Here is a 26077-nt window from a genome sequence, read left to right as displayed (position 1 = left end):
TGTATTTAAAAGATTGCAATGACACAAAACTAAGTAGCTTTAATTAAAAGGACTGGAATGCCCTATGGAAGGCATGGTCAGCTAGCAGAGGGTCCCTTCTGTCTCATGTTATGTTACAGGACACCCTTGAAAGCTGTCACCTGGGGATCTGGAACACAGTGCCATCAGTATTTTGACGACATGCCACTCTATTCTGTTGGAATCGGGAGAGGCTGGAAGCAGTGATGGACTGGAAGGGGGAGGCAACAAGCTGAGGCTAAATCCTGTTAAGATGGAAGTGTGCTGAGTGGCTCCCATGTCCAGGAATTAATTGGGTATGTGACCTGTTCTAGGAGGGGTTGCACCCCCCCTTGAAGAACCAGCTTCATAGTCTGGTCCTGGATTCCAACTTGTCGCTGGAGTCTCGAGTGGCATCTGTGCCTAGGAGTGCTTATGTCTAGACTGAGACTGCTTTGCCCACTACAGCCATTTCTGGAGCAGGAAAAGTTGGCTTCAGTTGTCCATCACTGAGAAGTATGAACAAGTAGTGCAAGTGGAAGGTCTCTCAGGGATGGACAACTGAGGGGGGCGGGGAGGGGATACTAGTGCAGAATGCAGCCCCTGGGTCAGTCAGCACAGCCACCAATGAGACCGTGTCACTGTTCTGGAAAGAACTGCCCTGACTGCCGATGAGCTACCGGGTCCAATTCAAGGCGTTAGTACAGCATTAGCATTTAAGGTCCTAAATGGCTTGAGACTCAAGTACCAAAAATAACATTCCCCAATATTAACCCATCTTGGACCCTACAATAAGCAGGTGAGGCCTTCCTTGGTGCTGGTGAATTTGTTTCCATCATTAACTTTCTGGGGGAATTTGAAAACATTCCCTTTTACCCGTGGCAACCCTAAGATCACTGGATGGAAGAATACTGTTAACTGTACCTCTTTTTAGATGTTGTAACTATTTTTAACTATTTTTAACATGCTGTGTGTGTGTGTTTGCCACCCAGGGCTCCTTGGGGAGGAGGAGTGCAATACAAATTTAAACAATGCCACCACTAATCTATACTTAGGTGAACACATTAGGAATGGGGAGCATGATTTCAGCCTTAAAGTCTTTTTATCAAGTCCATGTCTGACTGTCACAGTAACTGAATGCAAAACCAAAAAGTCTTAATAATATAAGAACACAAACAAATTTATTATGGCATGAGCCTTTGTGGGCTAGAATCTGCTTCATTGGGTGTGTCAAGTGTTATCTGCAGCTGTGTGCATATAAACACACATGCACACAAACCAGGATGGGGTGAGGGATACTGAGACATGAAGTCAAAGACAAATGAAATGTAGGAAGTACAAAACACTGGCAATTCAACTGTAGTCTGGATGCATGCAAATAATGCACAATGAGCTTTCACAACTGCAGAGTCTTTTAAAGTGTCACTAAATGCCTTGCTATTTTTCCCTCCAAAACAGAATAACACGGGCTGGAAATAATTTAAAGGTGTGTCAAAGGAAAAACAAAAACAGGACAAAACATGCACCATACAAGTGAAAATTAGCAGCTATACTTTAATGTTTTCTGGATTACATTCATATAATAACCTGAATCATACATGTAATATTGATCAAATAAAAATATTGACCCAATCATTTTTGGGCTCCAGTGCTACGGTTTTAGTTGGCTCCTGAGTAGCCTGGAAGCTAAGAAACAGAGAAAAATCAAAAACCTGAACGGGCAGAATCCTGTCTGCTCAAAATGCAAGTCTTACCGAGTGAAATGGTGCTTACTTACATGTAAGCAGAAATGTAGGACTGTAGCCTTTCAGAATTTTGCGAAAGATAACCGAACATAAAAAACAAACATTCATTGGTTCCATTGTGGTCTATTAAGCACACCCAACAAGAATACCCACAACACATTCGTCCCTTTTTGTTGAAGTTACGTCAGCAAAAGAGTAAAACCAAGTAAAGCTGCAGGCTGCCTACTCTGCAGGAACAGGATGAGACCTTAGAAGGTTCTTTATAGATATTGGGTATTTCCAGCATACCCAAAAATTGAACATAGCTGAAATGTGTAGCAAAATGAGTAACAATGATTATTATTGGGAGTCTGTGAAACTCTTGCTGGGTGACCTTAGGCTAGACACACTTCTCTGAAGTCTCTCAGCCTCACTCACTTCACAGAGTGTTTGTTGTGGGGGAGGAAGGGAAAGGAGGTTGTTAGCCACTTTGAGACTCCTTCGGGTAGTGAAAAAGTGGGATATCAAATCCAAACTCTTCTTCTCCCCCCCCCCTAATTATCTGGACTGTCGCCTGGTACCTACCTGGTCAACTCTAGGGCAATATGTGGGGAGGGAGCATTCACAGGGAAGTACAGAGTTTGACAAGGTACGGCACCTTGCTTTAATCTAGCTTCCCCACAACTATGGGGAAACAAAACAATTAATTTGACCTGGAGGAATGAATGGCTTTCCACGGACCACCAGCATACCCTGTACGAGACTGCTAGTTGAGTCTGGTAAGGGAATCATCTAATGTTGGTAACTGATGCTGAAGTTGGCAAGGCCAGCACAGCACCAACACCCATTAAAAGTTGGGCAGCTGCCCAAAGCTTTGGGAAATTGAAGGATCTGCTGCAAGCCCTTACCTGCCAGCTCCACTTCTCTTGGGAGAACAGGTTTGTTAGTCTTTAGGGAACTGAAAAGGATGCTACACACTGGTTTCAACTGAGGCTTATCTATTACCCAGATAAGTTATTTTTACCATTGATCTTACCCCTCAACAGCATTGCTGTATTACAAAACCTAATTACCCCAGTGGCCTTAAATAGATCCAGGAACCTTAATATATTGGACACACATTTCTAATCAAGGCCCCAACCTAGTCACGCTGGGGCTGTTTTGAACTCTCAAGGCTCAAGGCATACCAGGCCCCAGTAAATGAACAAGCCCAGCACTGACAACACACACACTCTAAAAACAACCATAGATGGATGGAATGAAGTTCCAGCTCCAATCAGCAGTACTTTTCAAACAGGATGAATCTACTACCATCATCCTAGTTTTATATCAATATGATTCAAAGGAAGACAAGAATACAAACTGAACGTAAAAAAAATCAGAAGTCTTTTTCTCTCATATACAAACCACTTCCTTGGCAATGCTATTTCAGGCTAGGGACACACCTTTTCATCTAGACAAGGCACCTGTTGTGGCACCTTTCTTCTGAAATGCTGGGCTTCTTAGATCTTGTGTCTGTTATCAAGCTTAATATATGATCTGAGAAATTCACAAAGCCTAAATCAGATACACCGCAATCATGAACCATTTACATGATTAAACCTGGACTGGCTCAGGCTGAAGATAAGTGCACACACTATACATTGTTGGTTAGATTTCAAAATATATACAGATTCAGTTGGTTTTATTTACAAAACAGCTGCCACTTCATGAAAACTATTCTGATACACTAAAAGTTCTAATCTGGCTTGAATAAAAATAGCCCACAAAAGCAGAGTGGGGCCCTGATTTCGTTTAAAAGTAGGAAATGACACGGATTAAGCAGGTGGTAAAAAACCTGAGATTCAAATAATTCCTTAAACATGAACTTGGGTGTAAGAGTCCAAGAAATCCTTAGCATGCACAGTGTAGATAAAGTCACCTGTTTAACAGTTCTTCCTTGAACACGACTACAAGCTCAATCAAAGAGGTGAGCAGCTGTTGATCAGATTGTATACCATCAACATGGGAAATGTTTCTTTTCCCTTAATGGAAGCACCAAAGTAACTTTGCATCTACAGGACTTCTGTGGGAATTACTTTCAGAGTAGCTGATCTCCCCACAGAACACGCAGATCCACACTATACAGAGGCAGCAGGAAGCTATTGGCTGCAGCTCCCAGCCCCCAGTAGCCAGGCAGCCAGTTCTCATAGATCAAATTAATCCTTGTCTAGTGCTTTTGAAGCTTCCACTACAGCAGATTCTGCTCCTTCAGATTTTGAGGGGACACTGGATATATTACCAGGAAACACTAAAAGGCTTCTTGCCCCAGAAGTGGCAAGTAAGTGGCCAGGTCCAGCGGACAGTATCAGCAGCAAGGAAGCAGAGTGGTGAGTGATTCCTAAAAGGGCCCCCTGTGGCAAACTCCAGAGCCTGGAGCAAGAATGATGGACCCAGCCTCCTATCGCTGATAAGCATGGAAGGTCCGAAACTGCAGCCAATTGGAAATGCTGACGGGCCCTTTGACCAACTGCTTCCCACTCACCACCCTCTGCCTCAGAAAATAATTATCCGTTTTGAATTTGCATACATTTAAACGAATCAATGACCAGTTTCACTTCCTTGAGCAACCCTCCTCTCCATTATTTCCTTCTGTTAATTTTGAATTATACTTTGCCATCTCCTGTACCACAGATCAACCCTGGTTATGACCACATTGAGATCAAAAAATTGTCCAAGCTGAAGGAATGATTGTGGTTAACAATACATAAGATGCAAAAATATTCCTATTAAAAATAATTTTAGACTATCCTGTTTTTGGATTCTCCATTTTCCAGTGTAGAAGACAAGTTGTGTTCTTGTTCTTGCATTGATTTGCTCTTGGCTTCAAACTGGTCCATTTCACGGATTTCTAAAGGCACCTTCTTCCTGGCAAATGCCTGGTTGATTTCAGCAAGAGTCTTGTTTTTTGTTTCAGGCAGAACAAAGAAAAGGAAAGTGGCACCAGCAAGACAGACGACAGCAAACACCAGGAAACAGTATGTCTGCAAGCCTTCCTGAAAAAACAAAGCAAAACAGACACCCCACCAGCATTACTAATAGTACAAAAACCACAAACAGAAATCATTTTGAGAACATGTGAGGGGTACAATATAAATAAAAGAGCACTTCCTTTTTTAATTAACAAGGAGCCACCCCTACACCTCAAGTCTGAGATTGGAGCTTCTAGCGCAGAGACCTCAACTCTAGAAAAGCTTCAGCCCCAGCTTCCTCTCATTTTAGAAACAGAGTCCTGTCAAAAGCCATGAGGCTCTTAGCAACAAGACCTACAGAAAATCACCCAGGAGTGAACTAAAAGGTAATTAATGCAACTAGTTTGAAATAGCTGTCGTTATTATCAACCACTGACTGGTAGAAGCCATGCTCTTTTAAAACATGAATAATTCAATTATGAAGGAACCAACCAGGCAGGGGCAATCGTAGAATATTCTGGGGCACTCTAAGGTTTGCCACTGAGTTAGCAGCCAACAGGGAGCCACAACAAATCACAGCTGCCTTCCACTTATGAGATGCACAGCTGCAGGGAAATATTCCACTTTTGCCACCCTATTTAGCAGTGGCTAAGGGGGGAAACTTCAACTATTTTTGGGATGAAGTAACATTTGGGATGTGTGTGAAAATTACCAGTGCCCTCTTGATCCTTCATGCTGCCAGCTGACATTTCAAAAATCCCCACAATGCCCTGGAACAATGTGAGGTCATGTCAGCTTTTTATTATCTTAGGTTGTATCCAAAGCTGCGTAGTGTCAGGTAGCTCACTGGGGCAAGATGGTTTGAGCATATGACACCGATCCTGGTCCAGTTGCACTGACTGCCAATTAGTTTCCAGGCCCAGTTCACAGAGCTGGTTTTCACCTATAAAGCCTTAACAACCCATGACCACAATACCTCCAGGACCGCCTCTGCCCATATGGACCCTGTGATCATCATCTGAGGCCCTTCTTTGTGTGCCTCCTCTGCAAGAGGTCCAGAGAGTGGCAACTCAAGAACGGGCCTTTTCTGCAGTGGCTCCCCACTTGAGGGATGCTCACCCCATAGAGGCTCACCAGGCACCTTCACTGCATATCTTTAGGCACCGGCAAATGCACTCCTCTTCTCCCAGGCCTTTGGCTAATTAAGCAACGGCCTTTTATGTGTGTGGTGGTGGGGTTATTGTTATTATTTGTTATTTCTGTGTTAATTTTATACTGTAAACTGCCCTGTGGTCCTTGGATCAAGGGCAGTATATAAAATAAATAAACAAATAAATAAATAAATGATAATAATAATAATAATAAGTGAGATTCCACTCACAAAATGAAATGTCTCCCTCCCTGTCCTCCTCTTGCAGCGTCCAACCCCCCCCCCCAAAAAAAATCTGTTCTGGAGGATGCCCCAACCCACTGGAGCAGATTTTGAAGGTGCACACAGAGCGGGAGGAGGGCAACAATGAGAGAAAGACGTGAGTGAAAGTCTGTCCCACTCCAACAATGGCAGTGATGGATACAACCCTCTGCTGGCAATTTTATGTTATCGGCTGCCTCAGGGGCCTGGTTTTAGGTAGATCTGTGCAGGTGTTGAAGTTGCTGCTGTGAGCGTGCATTTTAAGCCTGTCTATAAGTAACACAAATGCAGATGTATCAAAAATAATTGGGACTTGTAAGCCCAGAGGAAACCAGATAGCTGACACAGAAAGTCAAAGAGTTACCCAGTTTATACCACCACTATGTGGTATACAGCACTCCTACATTTCTGCATCACGCCGACTGTGTGAGATTGAAGGAACAGGACTCCTGGGAAAGGGAGTCCTGGTCCATTAATGCATTGGGGGAAGTCCTTCCTGAAATTCCCTAGAGAGCATCTGCATCTGACACTCTTAGAACACTGTCCAATTGTGTGGTGATGGTAGGAACTAGGGAGAGGGCAATTTATAAAGCGTTGGCAAGGGAGATGTTCCGTCTCTGTAACCAGATTTGTCATCCTCAAAATGTTCCACACTACAGCTGACAGAATGTTCTACCCATGCTGAAATACAGCAATGAGCACGGAACTACATTAATTAAGGCAGCAATCCCTTGAAAAGAGTAGGACTTGCTTCTGAAACACGCATAAGACTTCGAGGCAAAACACAATCACACAGGCAGTCCTACTTTCACAAGTTTATGGAATTACAAACTTTTAGGACACTGACCAAATGTAGCAAAGATCCTCAGAGGTTCCTTGCATTCTTTTCATAATTCGCAGGGGGGGGGGAGTGGATAACCTTCCTTTTTGCAAAATGAAAGTAATCTTTAAAGCAAAATTCACCCACTTTTTAAAATGGCAGATTTCAGCAGTGAGCATCTGGTGCAAAAGGCGCCTTATTACTCATGCCTGGACGGTGTTCCATTTGCTATGGACTATAATTTGCAGGGCCAGACCTTTAGAGACCCTAAGTGCTGAAAATATGATGGTGTCCCCATATAAAATTAAACATAAAACAATACTAAACCAGAAAATAAAATTACGTAGTAGAGTGTAAGAAAGTCTAAGTTCTGTTTTTTGCCCATGAGGATTAGTTTGATGCATTTTTTAAAAGTGAAAAATAAAATTATGTCAAAAACAATCTCCTCAATTTTTTGGTGCCGCTGCTTTGCTGGCGCCCTAAGCATGAGCTGTTACTGGGCAATCCAGCACTGTCTACATGGCAAAAAGGGAAGAGAAACACATTCTCATGCACTTTTTCACTTTCAGGGAAAGAAAAGATCTCAATAAAGAAATCCTGCCGTGGACGAGAGAAGAAAACATGTGCAGAAAATGAGGTGTGAAGCAAGCTGTTAGTGCTTCGAGACAGATCAATAATAATGCAGAATGATAAAACATTGCAAAAACCATGCTATATCCTGCTCTTCTGCAGCTTATAGAAAAAGAATAAGCAGAAATGTTAATGTGTCTATTTAATGGACTGTATATTTTTGCATTGCACTTGCTCTTACTTCACCTTCTGACCAAACCAAACTATGCAGTTTCAAAGACTCGCTTGTGAAGGAAGGCAATAAGCAAGAGATACCCAGATGCCATAGAACAGGTGCCCTCACAAACCAGGGTTCCTGCTGCCATCTAATGATGAGAGACTGAGCCTATTTAACTCCTTGTTGGCATATGGAGACTTAAAAAAACAACAATCACATCAGGAATGTAATGATGTGAACTGCCCCTTTATTTATCTGACCATTAAAATTGTGTTTTGGCAGGTAACCAGTTTGAGGGGCTGAAACTCGCCATGTTGACAACATTTTCAGAGAGAGACTGAAATACATTTGTGACTATGAGCTCATGATAAACTCTGATCCTTTGATTTTCATAGATGCTCAGCCCATCTCTTCACTGCCCACATGCATCAAGATCAAAAGAGCCTTTATGCCTTGGGCAGATACACCTTTAAGCAGGATACCAAAGAAATGTAAATATTCACTAGTTCATGAGACCTGAGAGTCCCTGGAATGTACTGTCAGGATTCATCACATCAGTTTCGATCTCAGCACAAGCTGAGCCTATGAATTGTTAGCAAGAAGCTCCACTGTTAGTGGATCCAAGAAGATCTGGAAAACTGACTTATTACTTTTCCTCTCTCTTCTGAATAAGAGCTGGGTCAACATGCCAAAATGAATCCTAATTGCGTATAGGTATAAAAATCTTTAATTATTTTACTTTTGAAAAACAGGACTGGGGAATGGGTGCTTCTTCTGTCTTGTGTCAAAACTTTGCTCTTAATAACTGGGTTTAATCTCAGCAAATTTAAGATATGCTACTTGGGTTTATGCCCTCCTTATCTGATAGGGATGACAATGTGTATCTGATGCGCAGGACCAGTCCAAGACATTTTGGTGCCTGAGACAAACCACAAAAGGAGTCCCCCACCAGGAAAGAAGCGGTGAGTGAAGATCTATATCAGGAACGGAGGGCGGGGGAATAAAATCAACCTTTATGTGATGGTTGAAGTGGGAATCAAAGGTTGTTGAGGTGGGGAAAAGGGCCTAGGAGACCTTGGAGGTCAGCCCCCAACATTTCCTCCCTAGGGGTGGAAAGAGACCAGTAGCACCTCCTATTTCCCGACAGACAACTGTAGAGGGAAGGCATTGGGAAGGAGGCTAATCCAGCCTCCAATGCCGGTGATGCATTCTTTGGAAGCCAGATCAGCTGCCCCCATGGATCCTGCCACCTGAGGCAGTCGTCTCCCCTTGCCCTGTTTAGGAAAGCTTTTAATGTTTAATAGACTATTGTATTTTAATATTCTGTTGGAAGTTGCCCAGAGTGGCTGGGGAAACACAGCCAGATGGGTGGGGTATAAATGATAAATTATTATTATTCTTGTTGTTGTTGTTGGCCCTGCTTATCTGATGCTGACATGCGCTCCTTCTGTGGGGTGATCACAATCCACCTTCCTCCATCCCAAGAAGCAGCCATGCATGGAGCTGTGGAGCTCAAGGAGCTGGTTTGAAGTATATTTAACAGTATTGTCCAACAGTAGAACAGATTTGAAGTAATCCATAAGACGTCATTAAGGACATTAACTCAATGAGTTAATTGTACTTTTCCCCCACTGAAACCAGTGGGTCAAGTGGTGTAGCGTGGGTTGTCAGCACCCGGGGCAAGGCAAGTAATTTGCGCCCCCTAACCCGTGTATTTGCGCCCCCTAACCCTAACCCCCAGATGTTGCGCCCGGTGCGGCTGGCCCCCCTGCACCCCCCACGTTACGCCACTGAGTGGGTCTTTTATTTTGTCTAATTTGCCTTATTGATTTCAATTAAACCTAAGTTTGGATCCAGTCCTTTGTCACAGACATCCAAGTACTCTGTGCAGCCATAAGGACTAGACACTTTAAAAACAGAATTAATAGTTGAACAACAGTGTCCAATATTTGGGAGAGGAATGACAAAGGCTGGCCACCTCCTTTACTCTACTTGGCAACATACAGAAGCTACAAATGTGGTAAATTTAAATCATCCTCCCTTGTGGAGGCTGAGCTGAATCAGTGGTGAATCTGAGCAGCCATTCTGTTCAGGGCATCTTCGCTTTCCTTTAGACTTTTTAGACCTGCTGCCTTTAAAAGCTGCAGGGCTGGGGCTACAAACAACCGGACAAAAGAAGGCCAGTGCTACCTTGTATGGGTTTGGATTTGGTTTCATTCATTATCCTAAAGTCTTCGGGTTTATGGTGAGAATTATGGCACTTTCCATTTCTGGCAAGAGTCCAAACAGCTAAGTTAATGTTAAGACTGCTCATACCTGAATGTAAGGGAAAAGAAGTCCAACAGCAAAGTTACAGAGCCAATTTGTTATCCCAGCAATCATGAATGCAGCGGGCCTTTGAGACTGAGCGAAGAACTCTCCCGTAAGGACAAATGGGATCCCACCTGCAACAAAAAAGACAAGGGTACGATGATCAGTAAACATGTCTCTAATCTGTAACCCCCCCCCCCACAAATTTTCATGTTTCAGCTCACCATCTCTGACTTCTTTTCACTAAAATACCTTAGTAATAGGCTTGGCGTTGGTGCAGAAACAGTATCATTTATATCCCATGTGTGGTCTGAACAAAGGGCCATCAGAATGGCTAACAAAACACCTTAAATCATATTAAGACTGTTGCATTGGGGGCTAAAAATACTAGCTAAAATTCTAAAGCAGTAGTGTAGTTTTAAAATGACATGACATGTAAGGAAAACTGAGATCCTTTTCATATTGGGCCCCTCTAGCCCTGCTGAGGCCCTGCTCTTCTAGAACCAGCTGAGAACATTAAATTTTGATACCACACTACTGTAATGTAAATTTGGGGAAAATACGTTTAGGATTGCAGCATTCAGTCAACAAAGCTTCCCTTTTACTTTGCAATATCACACATCAACTGTCAAAATAGGGTAAAATTTGCAAAACAATGCGTGGCTGAGCACGATGAAAGTGCCTTCTGAATGGGCTAACTGCATTAGGGCTGAGATCTTGTCTTCCCTGAATTTGCCACCTCATTTGTCCATTTTTTTGGAGGATAGCAGGGAAAGTCTTGGAGCCCTTTCACTGCCTTCACAGGCTACAGCAGCAGTGGTTCCATCTCTCATTCTCTCCCCACCCCCTGAACAATTGGTTGCTGCTGTTTACAGCAGCTGCTTGTCAGAGGGTCATTTGGAGGAGGCTTTTACAGGGAAAATGGAGACTGCAAGGGGGGGCTCCTCCCCCTGAATGCTTCATAGAATGATGCTATTTCATGATGTAGTTCTCTGATTTCAGGAGCATTCAGGTGGTCACTGGGTACGACAAGGAGTTCTGCTGCCCCTACAACCAGTAGCTAAAGTAAGTTTAAAAAGAGGAACTGTTGCTGCTGCCAGGTGCAAAAGTAAGGAATCGTAAGGAATGCAATGAAATATTTCAACCCCAAATTCAAAGTACCCTCTTTTTCCTCCCCTCTCCCCACTTCAAATTTTGAGCTGAAAGTTCTGCTTGGAGAGCTTTCGGTTCAGCTTCACTTAGTGCCATTTTGCCAAGGTAAATGGAGAATCTTATTATACATCATATACAGGAATATGTCAAAATGCTTTCCCCCCTATCTAACCAAAAGCTGAGCTTCCTTCTCACATGTGTATCAGTGACCTTCATTAGGTTTTCTCTTCCTTTGTTTCATTCCTACCACCTACTAGCTTGAAACACGGACGCGCGCGCACACACACACACACACTTTTCAATGATTACATAAGGATTGCATATTATAAGTTCCAATTGCAATAACTGCAGTCTCCACAGTGTCGATTACTAGGGTGGGTGATACTGATTCACCATTCTTCTAAATTATGCGTTCTCCCACTCAAAATGAGCCACATATGATCATTAGATCAAGAGGTTTGTGCAGACACATTTTTAAAAGCTAAAACACTTCTTTCTTTCTTTAATTTTGTTCCAATCATTGGAAAGTACAGCAGAAAGCTCTCTTGTAGGAGTCTTATAGCAAGATGGTTTCAAGATGAGTTCACAAAGTTAATGCAGCAAACATAATTATCAGAGTGATTCACTTCAATCACATTGTCTTTTTCAGTATAAAGTTGAGCACAATGGAAAGAGGAACACAAACCGAGGCTTCAAGGAAAGACAATCACGTCAATTAGGCTGCAGCTGTCATAAAAATATCTGATTTTAATTTTAAGCCTAAAATTCAAAGCATTAAAAAGACAAATGCACCAGAAGATAAAATGTGCGCCATTTCATTTGCTGTTAGCTGCTGGGTTAATTTATTTTAAGATAACATGAAGTTGTATATTTAGTCACTGAGCTGGTTTGCACAACACACCGTGGCTCGTGGTTAGAGGGGAGACAGCTTCACTGTGAGCCTCAGTTTGGATTTCACACTATGAGTAAAACATCAGGAAGCAGTAAAACAGCTACAAGTTCTTTTTTGGGAGCTCCCAGGTTCATGTGGTCTTGCTAAGCCAAAGTTTGGTTAGCATGTCATGCAAACCACGTCACTGCAACAGATTTATAAATATCAATATCTGAAATCTGCACATTCATATAGTCAAAGATTGGTTCATACATCATCTGAGTCCCTACTTTCTGTGCCTCCTCCATGAGAGGCAACACGAGAACCTGCCTTTCCCCCCCCGTTTGTGGAATGCTCTCCCCAGGGAGACTCGCCTGGTGCCTTCATTACATATCTTTAGGCAAGATGAAAACATTCCTTTTCAACCAGGCCTATCGCTGATTAACATTCTATGTCCTTTCAAATGTGTTGGGGGGAATTACGGGTTTGTTTTTTGTTCTTGTTTTTATTATGCATTTTGTGTTTTTATATTGTATTTTTATGCTGTGGACTGCCCTGAGATCTTCAGATGAAGGAGATTATAAATAATAATAATAATAATAATAATAATAATAATAATAATAATAATTAAATGAGAATAATAGATGATGATAATAATATATAATAATAATTCCTTTGGGGTGGATTTTTAAAACTCATAAGTTCTTTATTGATCTGCATAATACTAAGCTCACAGGTGACAGTGAAAACAACCACCATTATTGATGTATCAAAAAAGAAAAGAGCAGCTTGCCTTGTATATCATAGATGGTGCTATGAACTGCTTCCTAATCACTGCATAAGATGCCTGCCAGGTAAAGGGACCCTTGACCATTAGGTTCAGTTGTGGCCGACTCTGGGGTTGTGGCGCTCATCTCGCTTTATTGGCCAAGGGAGCCGGCGTACAGCTTCCGGGTCATGTGGCCAGCAGGACTAAGCGGCTTCTGGCGAACCAGAGCAGCACACGGAAACGCCGTTTACCTTCCCGCCAGAGCGGTACCTATTTATCTACTTGCACTTTGACATGCTTTCGACCTGCTAGGTGGGCAGGAGCAGGGACCGAGCAATGGGAGCTCACCCCATCACAGGGATTCAAACCACCAACCTTCTGATCGGCAAGTCCAAGGCTCTGTGGTTTAACCCACAGCACCACCCGCGTCAGGCCAAAAGCCCATATTCTCCATATTCTTGTTCCCAGATTGTCCAACCAGATGCCCCTACAGTAGGCATGTTGAAAGTCCATTTCGGGGGCCTAATCTGGCTCGCTGGTTGATTTAATCTGGTGGCAGATTAAACAACTTTGGGGTAAAATTGTAAAAAAAAACAATTTTGGTCGGCCCTCACGCATGTTCACATCATCAAATCTGGCCCTCTTTGAAAAAGGTTTGGGCACCCCTGCCCTACAGGAAGCAAGACCTGAGTGAAACAGCACTCTCCCCGTTTATGTTGTTGTTCTTTAGTCATTTAGTCGTGTCCAACTCTTCGTGACCCCATGGACCAGAGCACGCCAGGCACTTCTGTCTTCCACTGTCTCCCGCAGTTTGGTCAGACTCCCCGTTTATAATTTCCAGTAATTAAGCGGCAAATAAATAAATAAATAAATAAATAAATATTGTCTTTAACTGTAGAAGCAGAACATTGCCACCATGATTATCAGCGCTTGATAGCCTTATCACTGTCTAAATCAGTTTTAAAGCCATATAACTATGTATTTTCCTTAGCGATAGCTAGTCGAGCAAGAAAAATAGCAAAGTTTTCACTCTGATATATCTCTGCTCAGATTGCTTCAATGTGAGTGCAAAACACATTAGGAAGTTATGACTGACAGAGCCGTAATGGGAGAAAAGCTGTGCACCAAAATAGACTACCATTTGGAACAAAAGAGAGAAAACTGTGTATTTGCTTTTTAAAACTATGAAAGTTCTAAACTGTAGCTGGCATTAAATGATAAAATAACTTTCAGTAAGGGATTGAACTGCACTGTCAAATGTATTTCTGCAGGTTCTATTAGAAAAGTGTACGCTCACATTAACATGCATACTTTTTGCACCTCAGGCCTAAGGTTGTTAACGGTCCAGTTCCTACCAATATAAACTTCAACTACCTAAATGCATAAAAGCATAACTTCCTCAAGGGACCATTTTACACCAAGTCCAGGCAGACTCCAGGCATTGCTTCTTTTACCTGAACTACAGCCAGAGCTGGGTGCAAAATAATCATTTGGAAGGTATGAAGCTGCCTTATACCACGTCAGATCATTGGCTCACCAGACTCAGTAATCTCTACAATGACTGGCTGTGGTTCCCCAGAGTTTCAGGCAGGGGGATATTTAGGGGTGAAGCTAGATGCAAATTGGTGGTTTGGGGGGGCAGAGTCATACTGCTCCTCATGAGGAACTTGTAGATACAGATCTACACCTGAGGTCAAAGACTCTCTAACATCCTAATTTAGAAACTATATATAGCCATTTAGTTGCTTTTAACATGTGGTAAGCTTCCCTAAAGCATTGCGCTTAGGCTGAAATGGTGGAGTATGAATCCTCCTAAACAAGCATGTTGTTGATTGCTAAATGAAATTTCCGTTGCTAAACTGAAAGTCCAAAGCCTTTGCCTATCTGGGGCAAATCATCCAGAAATCCACTAGTAGATCTACCTTCTTTCTGCCCAGCCCCGATTTATATTAGATATCATTACTGATGTCTTGTGGATTATTCCATGAAGTACATATAAATTACAGGAGGGTACTCAAGTTTGTCTATAAGTAGAACATTGGGTTTAGGAACATTGGATATCATCCAACACTGTGAGCAGAGTCCACTCATGCAACAGGATTTCCTCTTCCTCTCCTCTCCCCTCCTGCCCCAAAATCTGTTCCAGAAGGTCTCCCAGCCCTCCAGAGCACATTTTGATGGTATGCAGGGGGCTGTAGAGAAGAGGAATTGGATACAACCCATTGCAAGCTTACAGCTAAGAGAGGGAAGAACTCTCAGAGTTAGATCGATGGTGCCTTCCAGTGCTAACCTAGGCAGATGAACGTATCTACAGCACACCATACTTCATATTGTCATTATAAACATTGAATTCTCGTCTGTTTCACCACTCCCACCCTGATGGACATTCACAGGCTAAAACAGGAAATATACTGCCCCTAACACAACAGACTTCAGCATGAGTGGATGATAGTTCACTTAAATGCATTTGAAAAAAAATCGTTACCTGGTCCAATACAAAATGATGCAATTATTGCCAGAATGCAGACTATACTGAGGTATCGAAGCCAGACTGCTTGATCCTGAAAAAATACATTGGAGAGGTATTACTAATGTGCAAAGTACATAGAAGTACAGTACTGGTTATAGTAAGTGCAAACAATCATACAGGTTTTCTGTACTCTTGGATTCTATAGTCATGCACACAAAAACGAAAGATCTATAGAAAAAAATTACTAAACATATAGTAATAATATACTGGTATGTTTTAAACAGATTTTATATATGTGTCTTGTGCTCATTGGTATTTTTATTATCGATTTCTCTATGTTTTTATTTGAGTCCTGTTCGGGGGGAAAGATGGGGTATAAATAAATATATAATATTTATAATATATAATAATAAAAAAGATGAACTCCTTGGTTTGCAAAGTAACACAGACCCTAAAGTGTGGTGATAGGAGGTTTATTGTTTCTGTGCCAGCGAATAACTACTCAAAACGGCATTCACAAACTAATACGTTCCTATCATGTCAGAAAGGCATGCACTGCTACAAATAAACCCAGTATATATCATTGGGTTTAAGAACTCTTTCCACTTGACCGCTTACTTCAGTAACAAAAAAGCAGGAAAAATGGAAATGCTGTATGGATCGTTCTAAGTCTCAAAGTAGAGATTCTGGCATCTCAAGTGGTGGGAATGAGTCCCCCAATCTCTGCTATGCTGCAGCACCACCCATACAGTGGCCAAAGCTGGAAGTATGGCTCTTCAGTCCAGCCATGACCTGAGGAACCAAGAACAGTCTGCTTGGGTCTAACTCCAGGTTGGGTTCTTCAGCAACTCAATGGACTGAGAACCATATGGATGACCTCGCCTCACCTCCCTCCACAATCTAGTGCTGATCGCCAGCCTGTCTTTGACTATAGTTTTTGCCTGTGGCACCTGCCTAATTTGATACATGATCCCATGTCTGCCATTCACCCTGTCATCTGCCTCTGACCCCCTTAATCTTCTTCTGTCTGTGCTGAAATCCAACCCTGTCCAAGAAAGACATTTCAGCTTGGCCTATCTGCTTTTATTTGTAATATATCTGTATCTAAATGAAACAGAACGGCAACTGATCTGTACTGAATAGTGAGTCTGATGACGAAGGTGTTAAGCCACATTGTGGGGAAGAGCTGTAACTCAGACATAAAACACATAATGTGCATTTACAAGATCCCATCTTCAATGCTCAGCATCTCTACCCCAAAAGGGTGGCCTGAAAGTGGCCACTCTGGGAGGCTCATCTGGGTGGACTCAGTATAAGGCAACTCACTACATCCAAGATCTGGCTGAAAATGTAGATATCTTCATGTTTGCACACTTCTTGAAGCAACTCTTTCCTGGGAAATATGAGTTAACCTTTGTGTGAGGAATGGAGATCATGACTTTGCCTGGAGAAATACAATGTACTGAAAGTTCACCCCAAGCCTGCTGTTTTAACCTGTCAGAATTATAGCTTTCATCAGTTTGAGAGATGCCCTCTGGAGCAAAAGAAGCTGTAGAATAATCAATGCAACAGGAGAGAAACAAATCAGGGATTAAAATGACTTCTACTTTGTTCTGTGACCTCCTTCAGAACCTTCTTTTGACCATTTAAAAAATAGCCACTTGGAAAGTAAATGTTAATAATGTCAGGCTCCTGACATTTAGAGCACATAACACATCTTCACATTTTTGAATCAAAATATTTAAAACGAAATTGCCAAAAAGCAGCAGGATATCTAGGAGTGATATAATGTTTCAGATACACATATTTAAAACACAGAATTAGGGCTGCTGAAGAATGAATGTTGAACCATGGTTTAGGGACCATGGTTGTGTTGGGAATCATGCATTACCAACATCAACCTCAGAATTCAAAGTGAATTGGAGTTCTGTGGTCTCTTCAGTCAGGGTTAGCAGCAGTGCTCACACATAATGCAAGCCAGAATAAAGGAGGATAGGGAGAATACATTTGATCTCAGATAGTTTTTACTAATCCTAGTTCAAACAAACCAGAGTTTGGAGAACCAAGGTTAGTTTAAAATAGTATTATATAACTCTAGTTTCCTTTTATACAAATGATTAAGAGGGAAAAGGTTATAGCCCCTTGTTTTTCTCTCACACAAATGGGTAGTGAATGAAATACTTTATTGTTAAATCACATTATCCCTAAACTGTCTCATCTTGAAACCTGCAAGAACAATTTCAGTTGTGAAGCTTTTGGTTTTCTCTTGGCTAAACATAATTTTAAAAGGACAAAAATAACCGACAGTGTAATAGATTCACAGTTAACCCACACATGACTTCAATGTCAAAGTTGCACCTTAAAGATCACACACTGTGTACAAGAAAGAGCAATGAGAATTGCCTGATATTTAAGCTGAGCAGGGCAGGTTTACATACCTGTAAAGTCATACACACAGTGAGTATTACAAAGAAGAGGACCATCAAGCCAAACCCCCCAATCAGAAGAGGTCTGCGTCCGAGTCGTTCTATCACTAGGCCCTGAGGAAGAAAAATAAACAGTGTCTTATTTTCTAACAAAACCAGAGGCATCCTGGATTTATGTGGTCAACTCTTATAACTCCTCATGGATCAATCTAAGGGCAATGGGGATCCATGTCTCTCAGGGAATCTACCTCGGGTTACATACGCTTCAGGTTGCATACGCTTCAGGTTACAGACTCCGCTAACACAGAAATATTACCTCGGGTTAAGAACTTTGCTTCAGGATAAGAACAGAAATCGTGCAGTGGCGGTGCAGTGGCAGCGGGAAGCCCCATTACCTAAAGTGGTGCTTCAGGTTAAGAACAGTTTCAGGTTAAGAATGGACCTCTGGAACGAATTAAGTACGTAACCAGAGGTACCACTGTACTTTTTACAACACAAACAAAAACTCTCCAAACTGGAACATAGATAACTTTTTTCATATTCCAAGTGTTTTAACTTTCTATATATAAAATGCATGATTAGATCTGGTCTGCTACATAAGCTGCACTGAAGTGGAATAATGGTTTGTGCCCACCATTCACAACCAAATTAATATACCACTAAGTCACACTAACAACAGTATTAATATTCTAAATGGTGCTCACTACTGTTTGTCTGAGTGAATTTTCAGAGGCTCTACACACATGGAGCAATGAGGACCCACTTTGTATTACTTTGGCCATTAGGCACACAGTGTTTTTGTTTTATCTGTGCATAAACTATTTCAAAAAGTCTGCATGTTTTATATTAGAAATATTTAATTTAACCATGCATTTAGAGAAGTGTCATGAAAGCATAAGAGAGTATTAGGGAGAGTGTCAGCAATTACGGGCATTGGAGCCTCTGCCAGGGGGTCAATTCACACATGCCTGCACATCACATACACAGAAAACCACATTAAATTTTTGGCTGCATGGTAAGTTGGTTTCAAGTCCACTTTTAGTGGCCCCTGCAGCACACCCCTCTTATTAAGCATGTATTCAAGCATTAATTAATTAAAAGTTGAATTAAACGGTGCAGCTTTTTCATTCCTTCTTGCTCCGATGCTCATGACCTCACATTCCATTTTTAGCTTTGCTGCTATGGGAACTTGCCTTCTGTCGGAACTGTATATAATATCAGAGACAACAAAGCAGCAGAATTTTCTGCATGGAAAGGACTAAAAAATGTCAACACAACCAATGGCATTGACTTCAGTGTTTGCTTTGCCTAGCTTTGCTCAGCTGCACTGATCTTACAATTTATTGACAGCAATGAATATGAATTATATTTATCAAGGCTGTTCCTAAGCAGGTCTAGTCACATGAAGTGCAAAAGCAAGCATGCTTAGGACTTGGGTAATCACTGAGCAGCCCATTTGAATAAATTCATCAAGTTGATATACAAACATAGAATAGGTCACTCTTGGATCTCTCCCCCACCCCACTCCACTTGGAGGCTGCAATCCTATGCACCCCGACAGGTGAATGAGGATCACATTTCATTTATTGTAGTTGCATAATCCACCCCCCCCCCCGCTAAAAGGAATGAATTAAAAGTACCCAAGGTAAGCAAAGAGAGGTGGACCAGGACGGGGGCTGCTTCGCCTTTTGCCTGCCAGCCGTTTGTCTGCTCAAAATTGCTCCCTCGATCTCTTCCCCAGTGAGGGAACAGACAGAAGTCCCCTCAACATCTTTCATCCTCAGGAAGAAAGCCAGCTGTGTGGCAGTTTTGATTGTGACATATTTGTAAATTACATGTACACTTTTATTTTTTTAAATATTTTTATTGAGTTTTCCACTTAAATCATATTCACATTTTGTTACATAATTCTATAACTTAACATATTATTCTGTAAGAGCAACGACCCCCCCTTTCTGACTTCCACATACCTTTCTATATTCTTTGCATTTCTATAATCACTTATTTACCCGTTGTCAAATTATAATTTTTAACTTTATTATTTGTAAATCAGTTCCTTATGTTTACATCACAAAACATTTCAATTCAGGCCTACAAACATTTTCAGATGCCTACAATTTTCTTTCGTATAAAGTATAAATTTGTTCCAGTAAATGTACACTTTTAAATATATGACATGATCCAACCAAATTCCATCACTTGCGTAGCATAGTCTTAGGCAGGCTTTCTGACAAGCAAGTCCCACCGCTTTCAGGATTTGAACTGTGAATGTCACTGATTTCAGTGCGGGAAAGTTATTCATATGCTTTTAAAATAAGTAAATGGGTCTGGACTGTGCATCCTTTTAATTGTATATGGCCCCTACATTTTAAAAGTAACTAGTTCTCAATGGTCGTGGTCATTTTCTAACATGAGGCCTTTTGTACCACAGAAAACAATCTCTCTCTCTCTCTCTCTCTCTCTCTCTCTCTCTCTCTCTCTCTCTCTCTCTCTCTCTCTCTCTCTCTCTCTCCTTCTCCTTTTGTGGTAACATAGGCTAAAATAAACAGTGGCCTAAATTCAATACCAAGGAAAAGAACTAAGAGCAAAGACCAAGAACTAAACTTGCAATTCAACCCCCTACTCTTCTTTCCTGTACTGGATTTTAGATAGTAAGGTTCACAATACTGATGAGATGACCCCCAGGACTCATTCCAACTCTACAGTTTTGTGATTCTATGAGATACATACATTAATGGTGCAATTTAAATAAATGAAAAACTAATACAGCAATAAACTAGTTTAATCTAATTTATTGAGAACTCATTATGACTGCAGACTTGAAATTTCCTGCATCCCAACCTCTTAAAATATTGAGCAAAGTTGAATAAAGTTTATAAAACATAGCCCTTCTGTCTGCTTTTTACCTGAAAATGTCACATCAAATCGAAAGAGGAGGGAGCTAAAAGGATTCTACAGGGTACAGAAGACACAGTACTTACGGAGAAAATGGCAGCCAAAATCTCAATCCCTCCTGTGCTTAAAGTAACATATGGGATTATTTCTGAATTTAGTCCAGCTCCCTTGAAAATGTCATTTGTGTAGAACCAAATCTGTAACAAGAAACCATTTTTTCAGTTATTTGATTTCAAAACAGTTTTTAGAATCTAATTAAAATGTAAGACTACATACATTTAATGCCTCAGTAATGATGGACTGCCCAGTGACATCCAACTGGACGTTAACAGCACCACCCTATGCTCCAATTGTGCTGGAGCACTTTAATAAACCAAATTAGAAACATGCGACTGATATAATATGTCGAGATTTTGTTGAACGTTGTGGTGTTATATAAATACAATGAGCAGGATATACCATTGCAACAATGGAAAACATTATGTCAGCCTTCCACCCCACACAAAAGAAAAGTGCTTTTCTGAGGAAAGAAATCTGAATTTCACACAATGTAGGAGCCGCAACAGTTGCTCTCTAAAGTGATCGTCTGGAAAGTCCCTTGACAGTAAATTTAAAGAAGAAGAAATAGTATGCTGACATATTATTTTTCAGTTTACCCTAGTTGGGAGCTCAGGAAATAAGCAAATGGCTAAATCTGGAAAAAGATGTATGCAAACAACAGGAAAGTGTTATTGTTTGTGCTGCTTAACACCCTCAAAGCTCATCCCTAACCCTAAACCTATGATTTATCACCCTCTTCCAACCTAGCCCACAAATTTTCAAAAAACTAACCTCTCCCAACTACCTAACCATTTAAGTTCAGTTCTTTTTGCAATTCTCCACCCTCACAGGGATGCTCCCTCACAGCTTTTTCAAGAGTGCAGAACCCCACATGGAACGCACCAGTTCTACTGAGTCTTTAAACCTGAGTAATTCTTAGAGGGAATCAATACCACTTCATTTCTTCTCCAAGAAGAAATCTTGCCATAATCCCAGATGTTCCCATTCTATTTCCAGTACTTCAAGTGCAGGACTGGGGGGGGGGGGACCCTGCCTTGGTTATTTCACTGCACATGGCACTTTTCTGTTTCTTGTAAGTATAATTATAAGAAGAGCTGTAAACCGAATAGATGACAAGATAATTCCATATCTTTTCTCAGTAAAGTATCCACAACAGGGAACAGAACAAGCCTGTCATTAGTACTGAAATCCTGCAGTTAGTAGAAAGCTATACTTTTTGTGGGATGTCTTTTGTAGGTTTATTGAAGGTATGATGAAGTGCGATTTTCATCTTATTCACAGCAGACAGCGAAGAATTTCTCAGTAACATCTAATTAACTCTTAGAAAGATACTGCAATCGTTACAAATTGCTTTGGAAGGTGCAAAAGGTTTTCCTTTTAAAAAAGATATTACACCCATCATCTGACACAGAGTAATTTTCAAGTTATCCCTTAATGAGATGTGGTCATGCCATCATCCCAGGTAGCTTATTTAGAGAGCAACAGAATTCATTGGGGGTGTTTGATTTCCTCCACAGATGTCAGTCTCTGTGAAAGAATGTTTTCCATGTATTTCAAAGTGAAGCATGATGATCCCATTTCATCTGAGCAACATGGACTGGGCAAATGCAATATATTGGGGTTGTCTTGGCTTGGTAGTTATGATGAAAAGAAGGCATCTACTGCATCTAAGAACATAAGAACCACCTCCTGGATCAGGCCATTAGACCATCTGCTCCAGCATCCTGTTCTCACAGTGGCTGAAAGGAGGGCCAGCCAACAGCTATTCTGGAATTGCTGGCAGAATAAGACTGAAATCAGGTTGTTAACTTAGTGATCTGTTTTTTTTTTTTAATATAATTTTTATTGAATTTTCAAATTTTAATACAGAGCAAAAAAGAAAGAAGAAAGAAAGGAAAAAGAAGAAAGAAAAAAGAAAAAAAAGAAAAATAAACACAAATAGATTCTTTCATAACCCTCTTTCATTGACTTCCCCCCACCCCCACCCATGCATCCCAATTTTCAAACTTAATTCAGCAAGTTCTTGTTTCATTTCTTAAACCTCTTCTTATTATATTTAAACTTAATTCCCTTTATTAGGCCCAACTTATTTATCCCATTTTCTTATATACCTTAAATTCTTTTTCTAAGATCGATCGAGGTTCTTATACCATAAATTTCCCCATTTTCATTTTTATATAAAATATAAATCAAAATTATAAAACCCAAAAATCATAAACTAGTTTTAAAACTTTCTATTTTCCCCCTCCCTCCTTGTCCGGATATCTGTCCCTTCCTAGATATCTGCCCTCTTATAAAACTCCTAGCCCGGATTCCTCACATCTGAGGCCTCTAACACCATTTGAGTCTCTCTCTGCCTGTTTTGTTGATAGTCCTTCTTATTGATCTTCAAGTCTCGAGGGATGTCTAATGCAGTCTCTTCGCCTTCTCTCCAATCAATCCTAGTTGAAAAGACTTGCTGCAGGGGTTCTGCCAGATGTTCCCTTAAATCACGTTCACCAATGCCAGAAAAGAGGAGGAAGTCCCAGTTATATTTCTTCATTATTTCAGCTTCCCATCTATAGTGTCCAAAAACTTCCTCCTTTACTTTTCTCTTTTCAAAATCCATAATCCAATAAACTTCTCTGTCCCCTTGCTGCATGAAGTCCTGTTCCTGTACTTTTTGCCCTCCAGACTCCTTATCCTCCAACTTCAAAGAAACTTTTTCCAGTTCAGCTGCAGAATCTTTCAAGGTCAAATCCTCAGTTCCATCAGCAGAGTTGCTTGTTTTTGAAATCAAAGCCGTAAGCTGTTTGTCCATAGCTATCTCTTGCTCTTGTAGAATTCCCACGAGAAGAAGAGCTCTCTCTATTTCCGCTTGTAATTTTCCTTCTGCAGCCATTGTAATGTCTCTGGTTTCCCCTAGGGGGATTGCCATTTTTTCCCCTTTACCAACAGTCTATTACTTTGTTATTACTTGTTGTTACTTAATTTCCAGCCACTTCTGGTTAAATGTAACACCTTTGGATCAGAGAGATATAAAGATACAGTTCTTGTCTTGATTCCGCTGTTTGACAGCTCAGATGACAGCTGTCAAACTCCCTTTCTTTCAGGCTAGGCTAATGCGGAACACTCCCGGATCCCGGGTGGGGGTTCCCAAAAATTTTCCCAAATACACCTCTTCCTCCAGCACAACTTAAAAAGACAAAAAAAAACCTTGTTTTCACAAATCGATGGAATCTTTTATCAGTCCCAAAAGACAAAAAGAAGATCTTTTTAATCCGATCTTAGGCTTTCGCTCCTTGCTTCAGATCGTACATGCGGGGGGGGGGGGGTGCGGACTTCCTTTTGACACAGCCCCCCCGTTCGCCAAATTAAAGAAGTTAATTTCTTTTAAAATCCAAATTTCGTTTTACTCACAAGGGTGTTTGTTTCAGTCCGAATGTCAGGAAGAAAGTTGACGCTCTCCGGCAATGGCTTGCGGCTTCGCTCCACCGAGGTAGCGGTCTACTCTCAGCACCGCGCCGCTCCTCAGACCTTCTCCGCAGCCTTTAAAAAGGCTCTTCGACTGTCAAGGAGGGCGCTTAAGGTGCCCACCGAGTCACCAGGTCCACAGGTATCAGCACCTGTGGTTTCTAAGGGCCCCCGCGTCGCCGGCGCGGCAAGACCCGTCCTCGATGGAGCCGATTCCCTCCGGAGCTCGGAGGGAATCCGCCATTAAACCGATCGCGTCAACCCGGAAGTCGTTAACTTAGTGATCTGACTTGGACTTGAATTTGCCCTTCAGGAAGTTTAATGGGTCAGGGAGTAAATATTGAACAGGAAAAATGAGTTAATGCATCTCTCTCACACTCAGTGACACACAAACAAAACAAAACAAAACACACCCCTACTTACCTACAAACATTATTACTGAGCTGAAGACAATGGCATTGGTTCAGTAACTATGAGATCTATCCCCCCAATGCTAGGAATCTAGGAATGTGTTTTGAAGAATCGATGCATCACATTTTGCCTTATGTTGCTGCATCTTTCTTCAAAGTTCATAGCATGAAGATAAGGGGATACATGACATCGCAGTTGTGCTACAGATATCTGCTTTGGCAAATGGGACTCATACTTCCACCCTTCCCCCTGCAGCCTCAAAGATCTGCTAGAAGGATAAGAGGAATTATCCAGAGGATTGGGAGCTGCAGGTGTAAAGTTGCCCAGCGCTACTTGCTGAATTAAACATTGTGTATCAATAAAAACGCTGATTATTTTCGGTAACAGTGCTAAGTAGCAATACTTCACTAACAAAACTAATACATGCAATGGTGTTTGTCACCGGTTTTGCTCTACCCTCTGATCCACTGGGGGGCTGGCAGGGGAATGATGGTGCTGGATTAAAGACCCTCCCAGGCTGAGCCCGGGCTTTCGGGGGAAGGGAGCTTTGGTCTGAAAGAGGCGTTGCAGGGGGCTGGGCTGGATGACCCTTGGGGTCCCTTCCAACTCTACAGTTCTATGAAACCCTTCATTTTGTCTTTCTAAAAGCCCTTCCATTCAGAGATTTGAGGCCGTCGCCAAAACATTCTAGAAATATTATAGAAAGATCTTGAAACATTAGAACAAAACATAGAAATATATATTCTACACATTATTTGCCGTCATCTCACTTACAGCATTAAGACCACAGAGTTGGTAGCAGGCCATGGTTACAATTACGGTGAGGATCTGCCATCGCTTACTGCTGTCACACAAAAGCTGAAAGATAGATGCTATCTGCATGTTTCTCTGCACGCGACTCTCTTCCAACACGTCTTCTACTTCATACGACACATCAGATTTGCCAAGAAAGGTCTGAAATGCTGTAAACCCACAAGTCATATATTTGTTTAGAATGCAAATTGTGGTTGCGTTCAGACCAAGCAGACACAATGGATCAACGAGTTAATTTACTTCAAACAGTTCCTTTTTTTCTGGCTAAAAAAAATGGTTGTATAGATCTGCCTCCATGTAAATTATACCAGGAACGTCATATGAATTTGGTTCATCTCCTAGACTTTGTGTAGACTTGAGGTCCATGGGAACACAGATGTAGTGCTGAATATGGTATTGATTCAGCTTCTGGATACAAATAAGTTAAAAAACAACACACACCTACAAATACATGCTAGGATTATTACCCTGTAGATTTGGAGAATGCGAACCTGTAGGCATAGCCATTGCCTATTTAGGTACTAATGTCACAATAAAGGTAAAAGTAAGGGGACCCCTGACCATTAGGTCCAGTTGTGACCGACTCTGGGGTTGCGGCGCTCATCTCGCTCTATTGGCCAAGGGAGCTGGTGTACAGCTTCCAGGTCATGTGGCCAGGATGACTAAGCCGCTTCTGGCGAACCGGAGCAGCGCATGGAAACACCGTTTACCTTCCCGCCGGAGTGGTACCTATTTATCTACTTGCACTTTGACGTGC

At 41.5% G+C, this 26077-nt stretch overlaps 1 protein-coding gene and 1 long non-coding RNA gene across 6 annotated transcripts in view; both read right to left on the bottom strand.

Annotated features, from left to right (window-relative positions):
• SLC2A9 (solute carrier family 2 member 9) overlaps positions 1 to 26077 on the bottom strand; it is a 304118-nt gene that overhangs the window by 217491 nt on the left and 60550 nt on the right. For 4 of the 5 annotated variants that reach the window (XM_081925663.1, XM_081925664.1, XM_081925662.1 and 1 more), the window contains 6 exons: positions 25282 to 25469; positions 20670 to 20780; positions 17701 to 17802; positions 15278 to 15353; positions 10007 to 10134; positions 1532 to 4756 (listed from right to left, as the gene is read on the bottom strand). In XM_081925663.1, coding sequence (XP_081781789.1) covers positions 4502 to 4756; positions 10007 to 10134; positions 15278 to 15353; positions 17701 to 17802; positions 20670 to 20780; positions 25282 to 25469 — 860 coding nt within the window. In that variant the 3' untranslated portion in view covers positions 1532 to 4501. Of the gene's footprint in view, positions 1 to 1531; positions 4757 to 10006; positions 10135 to 15277; positions 15354 to 17700; positions 17803 to 20669; positions 20781 to 25281; positions 25470 to 26077 lie in introns of those variants that run through there. The other variant, XR_014171786.1, reaches the window with a different exon arrangement.
• LOC309378028 overlaps positions 1532 to 26077 on the bottom strand; it is a 520733-nt gene continuing 496187 nt past the window's right edge. Inside the window, exon 2 of the long non-coding RNA XR_014171798.1 lies at positions 1532 to 2150. This is a non-coding gene — a long non-coding RNA (uncharacterized lncRNA). The remainder of the gene's footprint in view (positions 2151 to 26077) is intronic.

This window comes from Podarcis melisellensis (assembly GCF_964234715.1).
Source record: "Podarcis melisellensis genome assembly, chromosome: 9".
Taxonomy (NCBI): Eukaryota; Metazoa; Chordata; class Lepidosauria; order Squamata; family Lacertidae; genus Podarcis; species Podarcis melisellensis.
The sequence above is the reverse complement of the archived record's forward strand: the minus strand, read 5'-3'. Positions and strand labels throughout refer to the sequence as shown.